At 49.0% G+C, this 14,649-nt stretch overlaps 1 protein-coding gene across 6 annotated transcripts in view; it reads right to left on the reverse strand.

Moving 5' to 3' along the window:
• LOC102945437 (NADPH--cytochrome P450 reductase) overlaps nt 1-14,649 on the reverse strand; it is a 57,788-nt gene that overhangs the window by 8,184 nt on the left and 34,955 nt on the right. For all 6 annotated transcript variants that reach the window (XM_007067109.4, XM_027829344.3, XM_037880873.2 and 3 more), the window contains 9 exons: nt 13,236-13,284; nt 12,194-12,322; nt 10,716-10,865; nt 9,263-9,387; nt 8,187-8,276; nt 7,052-7,150; nt 3,677-3,793; nt 2,298-2,416; nt 554-735 (listed from right to left, as the gene is read on the reverse strand). In XM_007067109.4, coding sequence (XP_007067171.2) covers nt 554-735; nt 2,298-2,416; nt 3,677-3,793; nt 7,052-7,150; nt 8,187-8,276; nt 9,263-9,387; nt 10,716-10,865; nt 12,194-12,322; nt 13,236-13,284 — 1,060 coding nt within the window. The remainder of the gene's footprint in view (nt 1-553; nt 736-2,297; nt 2,417-3,676; nt 3,794-7,051; nt 7,151-8,186; nt 8,277-9,262; nt 9,388-10,715; nt 10,866-12,193; nt 12,323-13,235; nt 13,285-14,649) is intronic.

A 14,649-nucleotide genomic window follows, 5' to 3' on the forward strand; every position in this document is an offset into this window, starting at 1 on the left:
ACACACACACTCATTGAAACCTTCTTTGTCTTCTTCTCCCCTGTCTACCTGCGGCTGCCCAAGGCTCTACTAGGGCTTTGTAGACACCTGGCTGTCTCAGGTGGATATTCAAGGGTTTAACTACTCATGACACCTAGTTAACCCTTTCCCAGTGGCAAAACCAATTACAAGGTTTGTGGGCCATTATTTATTTTAAGTATGATTTTCCCCCCTCGTTTTGCCATGACATATCGTCAGCCTTGGACACATAGATGGATAATTAGTTCAGCCCCAGTTATATTACAAATGGTAAAATATTTTATATTTACCAAAAAAACCCATCTACATAAATCCTCATACTTCAAGGCATAAGCCAACCTTTGACAGGTTACAGGATGGAACTTCTACAAACAGATTACACCCTCGTTATCCATCCAGGAGCAGCCAGTGTCCGAAAGAGGACACTGAGCTAGACAGACCCATCTGGCAGTTCCTAGACAGCCCACCACCAGCCCACACAGAGAGAATCCCTGTTACACAGCCTCCTCGCCCACAGAAGCAGTGGCATGCTCACCTTGCCCTCAGCAGCGGAAGACGCCATCTTGCGGAGGTGCTCCTGCTCGTTGGGGTCTGTGGCATACTGAGCCAGCTCGTACAGGACGTTGGTGCGCGGTGGGTTGGTGATGTCCAGATAATAGGTCAGGGCTGTCCGGTACGTGGTGGGGCAGGGGAACGGATGCTTCTTATTGGATTCCTCTGGGGAAGGGAAAAGAGGAGGCTGAAATTCAGCAACACAGTTGAGACTCTGTGAGGCCATTAGAAAGAAAGTACACGAGGAAGACCACATTTATGGGGCAACAGACACAGAAAGGGGAACTGACTTCGTGGAAGGCAGTGTGGCCTAGAGGATTGAGCACCCTCTGAACGAATCTGTAATCACTAAGTGTAATTAACTCTAATCACCAGCACAAATGCTCCGTGACTACCCTGATGATCAGTCACATAAGCCGGAGTTAATTCAGTTTAGTGAGCTAGGAAAGAGTCCAAGGTATGCTGCCAGTGGCTGTAACAGATAGAGAGGGCCCTGCAGGCCGGGAGCTTGTCGTCACTACCTGCACGTTAAAGAAGTGGACAAGCTGCTTCACCGTCTGGAAACTGGGGCACTGGTTCTCAGCAGGGGCGGCTCTACCAATTTTGCTGCCCCAAGCAGTCGCCGCCACGCCCGGAAGAGCGGCGGAGCTGCCGCCGAGGGACAGGGGACGCCGCCCCGTTCTGAATGCCGCCCCAAGCGCCTGCTTGGAAAGGTGGGGCCTGGAGCCGGCCCTGGCTCTCAGCCACCAGGAAGTTGCCTTCCGAGGGTAAAGCCTGGGTGTCCCTGCCCTATAACAACCGGTTTTCAAAGAGTCCAGACTAGGCTACTGTCCAACACAAAAGAAGAGAACTGTAGGTGAAAAGGCCGCACGCCCCACACGGTGTCCGTTCATAGCTTTTACGGGCTGTCCTGCCAGAGCGCCATCGAGGAGGGTCAGCAACCTCGGCGGACTCTGCTGAGAGCCATGTGTGGAAGGATGTGCGGTGCTGTGACAAGGGCCCTATCACTGCACGGTTCGATACGCCGCAAGGCAGAGACGAACCCTTTAATTAAACAATGGCGCTCGGGAGCAAGTGCGGTTCTGGTGCTGCGGAGTATCAGGTAATGTATAGGGAGGACACAGCAGACTCGCTCTGGTATCCTGTAACGAGGGGCACGTCAGTCGCCTCGCTTGTGCGTACATCTGCGTAGCACGTTCCCAGCGGAGCTACTTAATTACGTACCAGCACTCAAACTCGGCAGTAGTAATGCCAGTTATCCATAATCCTGCCTCAGCGCAGGGGGATGGAACCGACGACCTCTTGAGGTCCCTTTGAGCCCTATGTTTCTATGATGATGAATTATTTGTATTTTGGTGACACTAAAAGCCACGGTCACAGACCAAAACTCAGCAGCGCTAGATGCTGTACAAACACAGAACAAAAAGATGGTCCCCGCCCCACAGAGACAGCAGGATCTGAAGATCTTCCTAATCTGGGTCCTGATGGAAAGGCAGAAGGATCAAATCCACTGCCCTGATTCTTAGAGCCTCAGGCCAAGTATGATCCGAACCAAAAGATCCTTCTCTGCAAAAATACTGATAGCATGGTCAAAAGCAGTTCTTCAGCTCGTCTCATGTAGGGATAAGCCCACTCTGCATAAGTAACACACAAAAACTCAGACACAAAGAAAAGGAGCAAATTTCCGCTCAGCTGCGGGAACGATCGCTCTTGTTTGGACTACTAACCATCCAGGTTGTTTAAGGACATGATCATATCCAGGTCTGCGCCCAGAATCTCGCCGATCTGGTTCACTAGTGATGTGTCGTTAGCTGGGTACACAGCAACATGGTCCCCAGACTCATACCTAGGGGGAGGAAAAGGATATCAACACGCAACACTCACTCATGAACGCTGTAGAGTCAGGTGACCTGGTCACCTGACACTAACCTGCATCTTGGACTGCTGAGCTGTTCCACAGGGGGATGGGGGGAATCAAACAAAAGGTTCCCGCCTTATGGAAATTCTACATAAGGTGGGGGAGGAAAACAATGATTGTCTTCAGCTTGCTTCTCCTCTGCTCCCCACCCCAAAGAGAGACTTGAAAACACCTGAAAACAAAAGGACTGGAACTGAAAGGGGGGGGGGGGGGGGAGAACTGCTGGGCCCAAGCTAGAAAAGACACCTCTGGCCTGTGAATGACTCTACTGAACCAATATCTAGGGTGAGGAATTATTTGTAACCAGTTTCTTTAGGGAATCTAGCTTAGTTTGCTGCCTTGTACAATTTTCTTAGTAATCTGCTTTGCTCTGTTTCCCACCTCTTTATCCACTTAAAATACACCTTTTTGTAGTGTTACAATTATCTACTGTTTATAATATAACCCAGTTTATACAATTTCTAACGGGGGGGCATACCTTCCTCCACATCGAGGGAGGAGGCGAACTTTATGTAACTTTGGGCTTATACCCAAGGGGGGTGAACATCTGGGTGCTGTAGTAAGTCCCTTAAGCCGAGTCCTCCCAGAGCTGATCTCAGCGTCTGTATCTTCCGCAGCTGGGGGTGGCCCTGCCTGTGACCTTTGCTGGAGTAGGCTTAAGAGCCTGGCTCGGCAAGACAGGGATCAAGGGGGCCCAGGCTGGCAGAAAAAGACGGGCTCAGTGATATCGTTAGCACCTCAGGTGATATCTCAGGGGGTCCAGCCCATCACAGTGGGATGCCTGAACAGCCCTGTTTGAAGTGAGGCCAGAAAGATGAGTGTACTGATCCCATTATGATGCTCTCTTCTAGCATATTTACTGAAGAAGGAGCCCAAAGACCATTAGACTGCAGCTATAGGGATTCCTCAGCTGTGACCGACACATACAGCCACCTCTGGGGTGGAACACGGCAGCCGTTCTGTGACGAAACAACACAGTATTTAAGACAGGAGGAAATAACTGCAAAGAGAAAAATAAAAATTGATCAAAGTTATCCTGATCCAAAACCACAAAGGAACCTTGGGGCCAGAAAACACAATAGTGAGACTCCAGTCTAAGCTCTGGGAGGAGTCAGGCACGTGAATTCCCGAGCTTCACTTATGGTCCCACACCTTGTCCCAGTATAATATCCCCCAGCGGAGGGGTACCTGATTTTGGAGCCAGAAATGTCCAATTCCAAGTGCATGAGGTGCCTCTCTCCGCCCTGGTTCAGCTTTCGGTTCAGGATAACAGGTGCCAGGAAAGGGTTCTTTGCATCGAACGGGCTGGAGGGAACAGCAAGCACTCCGTTTACAACCAGACTTTACAGTATCCTTGTTCTGTGCAACTTAAAGGCATGATTAGTTTCACCCCATTGCATGGATCTTTTGGTTCATTTTCTTCCTTTTTCTAATAGAGCTTTTCTTTATTTGATAGGTCAGTAGTTGACTTTACACAGAGTAACAGCTGGCTGGCTTGGAGGCATGAAAACATCAATGGATAAGACCTTCCTTTTCCAGGTCCTTCTACTTATGGGTCTTCCCATCTATAAAATGGGGATACCACCGCTTTTGTAAAGTGCTTTGAGATCTACAGATGAAATGCACTACATAAGAGCAAGGTATTCATATTACTGTTCCCACCACAATAGTACCTGAACCTCTGACACCCCCACTTCCCTATATGGCAGGAATACAGTTTATTCCACTTTGCAGCACTTGGTTATAGAAGCTCCCAGGTCACCACCTACAGCCTGACTGCTGATGCATGGGGATGAATGCAGAGCTCCCTGCATTAAGTCTACAAGCAGGTGCCAGGGAGATTACAAATTAGTCTCTTTCCACTTATAATCATAGATGTGATGGCCCAGGAGCTTTTGACAAACTTTAAAACAGTCCATACCAAAATAATAAAACCAAGCAGCAAATCCTCGCCAACAGCACGAAAGTAACCAACCAAAGAGATGAGAGACCCCCAATTCCCTCCCAATCACACCAGCCCTCATGTATCTCCCACCTCCCCAAAAGTCCAAGGAAAATCGACAGGTTTTGCAGAATGGGGACCCAATCCAAGTTGCTGCAGGTGCTGCTTTAATCAAGGTTACAAAGAAAGGGCTTCAGATCTGGCCCCTAAGTTTGTTCCTGCCCAGAGAGAGAGATGCCAGCAGGTAGCACTGAAACTATGGGGTGTATAGATGCAACAGGTATTCAGGAACTAAAATACTATTTATTTACACACTTTTCTAGAGCACACATCGTCAGAGCACCTCATATGCACTAGCGAATTTAACCCAAATGCCCAGGTGAGATAAGGAAGGATTATAAGAAAGGATCCCCTCTCGTACAGATGGGGAAAACTGAGTGCGGAAGCAATTTCCTCTAAGGCCATCCAGCAAGTGAGTGGCCTGCAATGTGCAGGTAACACTAAATGATCATGATGGTCCCTTCTGACCTTAGAGTCTACGAGTAGCAAAGCCAAGAACAGAACTCCTGATTGCTAATTTAGCCTCTCAAACACAAGTCCATTCAGCCTCTCAAATCTGCACAGTTAAAATGCCCTGGCTAAAAACGTAGCCTCTAGTGTTTAGAGCAAGTACCAGTTCCCGCCTGCCAGAAAGGGTTTTTTTGTTACAGCCTGTTCGAAGTGTTGCAATTCCCCTGTAGCTCCCAAGAGGGAAAGCAGCTCCTGTGAACCGCTAGGATTTCTCCCTCCAACAGCACTAGGGGAGGGTGTGCAGCGTTTCATGTTCCCAAATGCAGTGCTGCTCGTGAGCCAACCCAAAGGATCATTGCCTACGGAGAAGAACAGCCACAGTGTCCTTACTGAGAGAATGCAGAGGGTGACCTTGCACCTGGTATCAGAGGACTTTCTGTTGGATCGCAGCTTCGCGGCTTTACAGAGCCAAACCTCTGAAGGTTAACAGACACCGCAGGGAAAATGCAATGGACTTTTCATGGGGTTTTGTCCTTCCAGGTTCTGTGCCAAGCGCTGGTTTCTATTATCTGTCTGCAAATTAGTGACGCTGTCCCCACCCTCTCTGGAGCACGTTTCAATAGACATTGCAACATGTGCATGGATCTTCTGAGAGCGTCACATGGTTTTTCCTCACTGGCCTTCTACACTCAAGGGAGCAGAGGGTATTTCACAACACACTGAGTTCAGGAACTGCCATTCCAAAGGGCAGCTAAGAGAGGGCTATGGCTTGGAAGCTCCTTCCACCCCCTTCATCTATCTATCGTACTTATATGGCCCCTATAACTGTAGTATCTGAGCACATCCCAATCTTTAACGTATTTACCAAACCCCATTAGGGCAGTACTATTATCCCAATTTTAAAGGTGGCAAACTGAGGCACAGAGAGACTAAGTGACTTGCCCCAGGTCACACACAGTCTGTGGCAGAGCAGGAAATTGAACCCTGGTCTCTCAAGTCACAGTCTAGTGCCTAACCCACTGCGCCACCCTTCCTCTCTTCTTCCACCCCCCTAAATGAGCTGAAAGTTAGTACAATGCAATCTTGTAAACCGACACAGTATTAGAAGATGCATCCGTGCTCTCTCTCACTAGCCCAAAATGGCTCCTCCTGGTAGCATGAAAAACTAGATCGGACCAGTTGGATCTGAAGAAGCCCTCTACTGGGACATTTACCCCTCCATCACGCTGCAGTTCAACAGGACTGATTTCATTATCTTTACACCGTCCCTATGGAATGGGTGTCTAGCCTTGACTATCCGGGCAGAGCCTCCCTTGGCAGCTTGATCCTTATGGTTATTCCTGATGCTTAACCCAAGTGATATCTTTTTTCCTTCTTCTGTCCTACCTGAAACTGAGGCCTCTCCCCTGCAGAAGACAGCTGGCTTCCCCCTTAGACTTCCTCCCAGGCCTCAACCTTTCATTACAACCACATTTGTGGCTCTGCTCTGACCTCGCCAATGCATTTGTCATTTGTCTCAATGCTTTTTCTTGGAAACTAAATCAGGGCTCGGGAACGAGACAGGAGAGAAGAGCGTCCCGAAGTTCTAGGTGAAAGTCAGTAGCAGCATTTCCGTCAGGTCACTGTGGAACACGACTTTTGTTTCTCAATCTCGACTCGGGTATTTTACAGCCACACGTTCAAATAGTGGGGTTTAATCTGCAAAATATGCCCACACAGACAATGTAATGCAGGCAGAATAAGCCTTTGCCACAGGGGTTTTGTATATACAATGGCATGGCCATGCAGGAACAACTTAATTCCTAGTGTGGCCTTAAACAGCACTGGCTAAATTCAAAAGCTGAAGTCTACAACAGCATGTCTAATATAGCTAGGTGGCACCTAGAGGCCCCAATCAGAGTCCCACTGTGTTACGTACTGTACACACATAATACAAGAGACTGCCCCAAAGCGTTTATGGTCTAAGCACTGGCGGGGATTTTAGGAGGCCATGGTAGGGAAATGACAACTTCCAGCAGAGCATTTAATATTAGGCTTTGAAGGACATGCTCCTTGACTTTTCTGCACTGACCACTCTCAGCCAAAGTTACCTGGGATAATCTGGTACTTACGGTTTCTGGCTTTCATAGCTCTTCAGCCGGCCCATCTCGCCAGTGTAGACCTTGTTCATATTGATGTCTGTGTGGACCACCAGCTCATACTGACGGATGCTGGACGAAGAGAGAAAGGAGGCAGCTGTGAACCACCGAACACAGCCTGGACAATGTGTTGCATCTGATTTGCTGGGTGTAATCAATAACCCTCTTTTCCCAGTCAAAGTCCCTATGCAGAGAAAGCACTTTTGGAAGTGGTGGGAAGTAGCGGCATGATGGGTTATTTTAGCATTTTAAGCTTCAAAAATGCTGGTCAAAGCTGCTTAGGTCACACATACCACAAGTTTGGAGGTCTCAGTCTAATGGCCTAGAGACCACAGGCCTCATCACAAAAAACACTTAGTAATTTGGCACAACCCTCAGCTTACTCAGAAGAGATCAGGGCCAGAGCTACCTGGGGAAGCTTCCAAAGGAAAAACAATGTTCTCTAAGTGCTGATATTTGCTGAACCCTTTACGACTGATTGGAAAACGATCTTTGCGGGACTTTGCTCCCGAGCTGTTAATTGACACAAAATTCATCAGCTTTAGGCTGTCAGACAAACGGTCCCCATTTATGAACTACAGTTTATGAACTACAGGGAGAGAGATGGTTCTAGACTACATTCAATCAGTATTCAGCGTGACATGTTGGTGCCCAGGCTCGCTTTGGCAGATGATCTAAGTATTTTATCAGAGCACGATAAATGGGGTAGGGCAGCGCCTGGGAGATGGCCTAGTGAGACACAAGAGGGAGACCAGAGAAACAGCAGCAGCATCACTGGACTCATCACCAGGTTGACAACTTGACAACTATTTATAAAGAGTTTTGTGCCATGGAGAAGTGAACTCAACAAATGGAGCCAAAAAAGTTCTGATCTGGAGTCACTTAGCCCAGGACGTAGGGATGTTTGGACTGGACCCTCTCTCATTTACAAGGGTGAATCTACTTAAGGTTTCTCACTACTTTTAAGTCTCAATGGGGTGAGTCTTTGCTCTTTGAAAAGCAGATACCAGCTCAGGCCTGGATGGGGATTGGATGCCAAAATGCCACTTTTCACTTGGGATTTCTGCAAAAAAATCCATGCTGGTATCTCCTCTGCTCCCACACTTACCTGGACTCCTCTCCGGTAGCTTCCACGCCAAAGTGCTCGCACACTGCCGGCCAGAACTGCTCACGCCAAGTGATGAAGTCTTCTTCCAGGCTGTTCAGGGCAGGAGAGAAGTAGCAGTGTCAATGCCATGTCCTGGACAGCCAGCCAGAGGGGTGCTCCGGAAGCAAACTGCAGGGAGGCCCCAATGCAATATCTCCTCCCATACCCTGTGCACCCCTCCGTACCTGCCCTCCTCTAGTTCACGCACGAAATAACTAATTTTAGCTGGACCCTAGGGAGCTAGGATGACGAATTCACATTCAGACCCAGGCCATGTCTCCACTTCAGCAATATCATCAGTGATTCAGGCAGCAGCCATACAAGAGGGTGCCAGTGCGATACTGGTGAACTCCAGTTCACACAGAAGAATGTACAGCAATGCTTTCTGCACTTCTGGGTTTTTCCTCCAGAGGTTTCCTCTCCACACCTGACCCTCACTAATAAGATCAGAGGCCCAGGTGGGGAGTCTGCAGGCAGCATTACCTAGAAAGATCAGTCAAGGTTTCGGGAGGCCTTTATTTTATTGAACAGGTTTAACTTCAGACAGAGAACACTTAAGGCAAGCTCTGGGCTAATGCAAGTTTCCATTTGCTGGGATAATCGCAGGAGTGATTGCACCCGTGCATGTAAAAGCAAATCAAAAGCTACAGTAACAACAGTGTGTCAGGCAGAGATGGACGTGGGGGTTGAGAGAGACACAGAGGGGTCCAGCTAGTTTATACACTTGAAAGCTAAAAAATTTTAGCTACACCTCACTGCCTCTATGAAAACAGCTCCTGATGCACAAGGGATCTGGCAAACTACGTGACTCTGAACCGAACATCAATCCCACAGGTCTCTGCCCCAGTGAGGACGTAAAGCCCACTTCCCAATTCAGCAGACATCCTAGCCCCTAGCCAGTCCCTGCTAGGTACATATGCTAGTTAGCAGAACGTTAGCCCCCATACGTTTTATATAGACACACACACACAATATGGTCTGTTCTGTGCTTGCTCCGAGCCAGCCAATGCTCAAACCAAACATCCAACTCTACTCACTTCCCATCATCATCTCCCATGCCGAGCTCAAATATCCGCTGGGCTCCAAGCTGCTCCAGCCTCTTGTCCACGTATTTCCCCATTGCGTTGAAGTGCTCGTAAGTCTTGTTGCCCAGCCCAAAAACCTGGAAGAGAACGACAGTCAATCAATCAGACGAAGTCAATGCATTAATTCAAAAACCTCACGCCAAAGAGGATGGCTATAAACATATAAAGTCTCTATCAAAAGGAGTCGGGGAGCCCATTTGGAGGGCTCTGGCTGGCTAAGGAGGTAGGTTTTCTGTGGCTATAACCTTTCACCACTATTGTAGGTCACTGGTTCAAATTCAGCCCAGCTCCACAGTGACCAAAAGCTGTCCCCATCTGCTGGTTATTTGGTGTTCTCTGAAGTGAGCTGGGGGTTTCAGTTCCTGAGGGACAGAACCGTACTAAAAAGCACCCCCAAACTGGCTCCTTTTGAGAAGCCTCAAGAAAGAGGCCCAGCACTGAATGAGCCATGAGTCTGAACTGTCCTCTCCCCCATTATAAATAATCTGAATACCACCACCTTGCTCTTTCATAGCACTTTTCATCAGTAGATTTCAAAAGTGCTTTGCAAAGGTGGTCATTTTACAGATGGGGAGACTGAGGCACGTTGCAGGGAAGTGACTCGCCCAAGGTCACCCCACAGGCCAGTCGAGCCAGGGATGGAACCCAGGTCTCCTGAGTCCCAGTCTGGAGTTCTGTCCACTAGGCCACACTGGTTCAGGCACATGAGTGGGACAGAGTGAGGGAAGTGGCACCTCTTCGGGGCCAAACAGAGCACTTGGCTCTACATCTCTCATCAATATCCAGCTCTCTAATCTACCATCCCTTCCATTCCATTGTCAGCGATGGACGTCTTTGTACCGTATGTTATACCCCCACTGGGGTGAAACTACCTCATTTGGAGACCAAGCAATGGATTATCTCATGCTTTGCAATTCTGGGTACCACCCAACCCAGGAAATCTGCAGGGGAGGTAGGTAAGACAGTTCCATCTCAGCGATTATTAAATTTAAATACAGGAAAGAAATGATATGCTTCTTGGAATGACCTAATTTGCAGGAGAATATCTGGCCTAAGGCTGTCCAATTAGCCTGCTAAACAATAACAGTAGCCTGTAACTTAGTTACAGCCTTCGCATTCAAGTGCATGCTAGACGCCGTCTGCAGCAATATGGACTCAATGATCCTTCATGATGCAGAGGGGAAGGAGAGAGTCATGAGTCATTTTTAAAGCACACAGAACCATGTTTGCAAATGTGCAGCACACAATGGTGCGCCCCTGACATAGACATGCGAGGCATGGATGCAAGGCATGCAAACTGAGATTGCATGCTCACTTGTAAGTTCATGTCTGATTTGGGCATATGCATGGGGGACTTTCATGCCTAAATCAGGCATAAGCAGTAACGCAGAGCTGGTTTACTTACTGCAAATTTGAGACCAGTCAGGTCAGTATCAGTCTCCTGCAGCCAGTCATAGAAATCCTGGGCATTGTCTGTGGGATCACCCTCTCCGTACGTAGCCATGCAGAACACGGCCAAGGAATTGTCAATCTCAGAGAGGCGGCTCAGATCAGACTAGAAACAAGGCCAGAGAGATTAAGTTCCTTACATTATGTAACACTTCTCAACTTCAGGGATCCCAAAGCAATCATTGTGAACATTATTATGGCGGGGGAAGGGGGGGGGGTGGTTGTTTCACATCACCACCACTAAAATGCAACTGCCTCTGGTGTGCAATGTGGCAATTGTCTGGTGTTACTTCGCATTTTGTTAACCAACAGGATTGCGGCCAGGACACTGCGGTTAACACTCTTACTCTTCAGGAAAGCACCAAGGAATATTCTGAACAGGCTACGAGTGGTGAGGCCAAATGTTTAATCGAAGAGATAGCACCTCAGAACCCTTCAGGTTGCCTGGCGACAGATTCCCAGGGTAAAGGTGACCTGTCAGATCACCAGAACCGAGGTGTCCTCTGTGATACAGAGGTGGTGGAACATCTGCAAGGACTTTGGAGCACTGGTTCTGGCCCCAGCTGGGAGATTTCTAAGAGTATGAGGTCCAATTCCTCTTCAGAGTGAAGTTCCTCTCTGACTCAGATCCCAGAGCAAGGTGGCCTCCTACCCAGCCAGGCCTCAGAAGAGGAGCTTCTGGCTCACTTTCACTTTGTAAGCAGCTATTATTGTCTATACTCTTCAGTAGCACATCTGACTGGCATGCCGAGGTCACGGAGGTCTCAGTTCAGCTAATGGAGGACCACGAACCAGAGCGGGCGAGCTCTCCAGAGGCGGCTAGCTCATTCTTTCCAAACGGCCCACAACAGCTTCCTGCTTGTTCCCACCCTTTCACTGCCCAGCATGATCTGCCCTGTTCAGCTCCTGCTCTCGGCACAATCAAGCCAAGAACCTGCTTGAAGCCCCAGAGCACACCCAAGCTCAGCGGCTCACGGCCCTGCCCCAGTCCCACTGCCAGAAAGGGAGATTTCCATTGGCCCAATCTCTCCTCCCAGCAGACGGGAAAGTCTGGCTCTTTGGGGGACCCTAAAAATGGTTGGTTCAGTTCACGATTGCTCCCCTTTTTGGAATAACTCTGTAAAGCAGCTGGTGACCCCCTCCTCGTTCCCACAAGAAGCAGCACGTCACTCTCCAGGGGCTAAGGCCCTTGATTTTGCTAGCACTAAATGGTTCAAGGACACATTCCTCATCCCTGTGCCGTATGTTACTGGGCCCACAGTTACTTAATAATTGCTGCAAACAGCCGATGCTAACAGCTCATCCCCTTCTTTGTTAATTAATAACACATCCCTTCAGCATGCCCGCGGGTCGCAGGCACCACTTACATACCCTTCGCACGCATGGAATTCGATAACAGAGTAAAGATGCTGTGTGAAGCGAAGTTTAACTTACCATATCGTACTCCTCGGGGTCCGCTGACATGCCTCGCATGCCGTACCGATGGGCATCTTTGGAAAGGCGGTTGGAAAACTCCTCTGCTGTACCAGTCTGGGAACCATAAAACACCACGATGTTTCGCCCCTGGAAAGACAGAGACCCAGTTACACACGAGTTGCTAATTTGGCCAGTAACTGGAGTTCAGGAGCAAGGAGGGTGTTGTCATGGTTAAAGGAAAGGACTGGGAGTCAGGAGTCCTGGATTCTATTCCTGGCTCTGACACAAACTTGGGCAGATCACATCTCTGGGCTTCTGTGCAATACCTACGCACTGGGACTGGGAGGCTAAACTACTGTTCACACAGTGCTTTGAGATCCATCGTGGAAACCTGCTAAAAAAACCTGCTATGTTATTATTCTGTGAGGGGGTTGGGGAGCGATGAACAGTGTGTGACTGGAGAACAGCTCCTTTGAATAGGAACTCCTTCGAGCAGAAACTGGTCATTCTGACGCGTTTGGAAACCACCTAGCCGGTGCTACCACAAATAATGATCAGCCAGAGAGTTTAAGGAATTCCACCATTTTCCTCCTGACCCCAACCTCACATTACACTTCCCTTTGTTGCTAAGCCCTCACCTGAATTACCTCTCTCTTCAAAGAGGCAGATTTCATGTGTCTAGTACAAAAGGATATCTGCAGAGAAACAGCCCTGATTTCCCGCCCTCCCTTTTATTTAATTTGACTAGCCTTCCAGAACTCAGGTACTGCACAAAGATGCTCATTAGTAGCAGGACCAAATCCATCTCCCAGCAGCTCCCTGCTGATACTAGCTAGACAGCTCAGCTGCTAAGCAGCTCCTGCTTCTTTAGCGCTGGAGGGGTCTAGTAACTCACACAAGAAGCTGCCCAGCCCCCCCCAGAGTGCCATGAACAGTGGCAGGAATTGGAAAGGCAATTCTCTCACCGTAGGGAAGGAAGAGGCCTCCATCCCCTCCACACTGGCTGAACAGGAAGAACCTGCTCCTTCCACAGCCTCAGAAAAGAGAAAGAAAAACTTACCGTTTTCTTCATCTTCTCAACGAAGCTGGTCTCCCTCACCGAGGATGTTCTGAAAGACAGCAAAGGCCTCCCTTTCAGTTGATGTGTAATCCGAAGAGAGGCAGAATGGGGCAGTCTGAGAGTGTGGAGCAGGAGCTTGCTACACATGGCTAGGGAAGAGATCCGCTTCACAGAGGCGGGATAAGGCTACAGAGGGGAACAGCCTGGTGAACATGTCCCGCTGCCATTCACAAGGGCCCAGGTGCATTAACAACCCTGAGATCCTACCTACATGGATCCTGGAGCAGGACGGGAGTGATGGAGCAGAGAGGACTTTCCCTCACCACCCTGAGAGATGAGATCAGCCCACTCCAAGAGCACTGGCAGTTGGATGATCCGCAAAGTGACATGTACTGGGGAGACCAATGGGTGGGGAAGGAAGGGGAGGGGAAAGTCAGCCCCAAAAGGAGATGGGCAGTAACTTACACACACACACACACACCCACCTGTTTCCCCGTCCTAAGCTCCCCACCCTAAAATGCAGACAAGACTCAGGATTACAAAACGATCTATTGAATTAGCTGCCTTCTGCTCCCCTGTGCCTCCCCCAGACTGGGGGACACTGGGCTATGGATTGAGACTGAAACACTTATGTTGGAAGCATAAACCTCTTCACGGTGGTAGGGCCTGACTACTTCTGTTCCCTCCTTGATCTTCACAAGCTACCGTCACTGGAAACCAAGAACACACAGCAAACAGTGACGCTCCCTCTCTCCCAGACACTGTTCCCCGTCTCGATTATTTTCTTGGTTTAATTGCCCTAGCTACTGAGATTACATCACTGCTTTATGAATCCCTGGGTACACCCTCGCCTTGAGCAGTGGTGCTTCCACTTTGGCCACAAGAGACAGACAGAGAAGGACAGCAGAAATAATCAGTCACTGGGGTTGGGGCGCACATGGGAGTCAGGTGCCTAACTCACTTTGGCGCTTTCATAAATCCCTCTGGGCGCCCAGCTGCGTCTTCAAGCACCTAAATCCCTTTGTAACTCTAGCCCAAGGACTATTTAATCTAGAAAGCAGAGCTCGGATAGACGTCTGTAAACACAGCGAGTTGCACAGAGACGCTCAATCGAATGTTTTTGTTTAACCAGCCCCAGAAGACACTCAGTGAAGTTACACAGAGGAAACAATCGAAATGCTTTTATGCAACATTAACCACTCTATCGATCACACTGTGCTTTCGTAGCATAGCTTGCTTCACTCAGCAAGGATGGGGGCCTGGGATAACTGTACCAGCAAAGCGCGCCTAGTATAGACCTGGCGTGAGTAAAAGCTGATCCCCAGTCTGGGATTGGGAATAAGCTCTCCTTTTCCCATCGGCGCTGCACCGGTGGGCGGCAGGCGATGACCACTGCTGGAGACATGGTACCAGA

This window comes from Chelonia mydas, chromosome 17 (genome assembly GCF_015237465.2).
Source record: "Chelonia mydas isolate rCheMyd1 chromosome 17, rCheMyd1.pri.v2, whole genome shotgun sequence".
Taxonomy (NCBI): Eukaryota; Metazoa; Chordata; order Testudines; family Cheloniidae; genus Chelonia; species Chelonia mydas.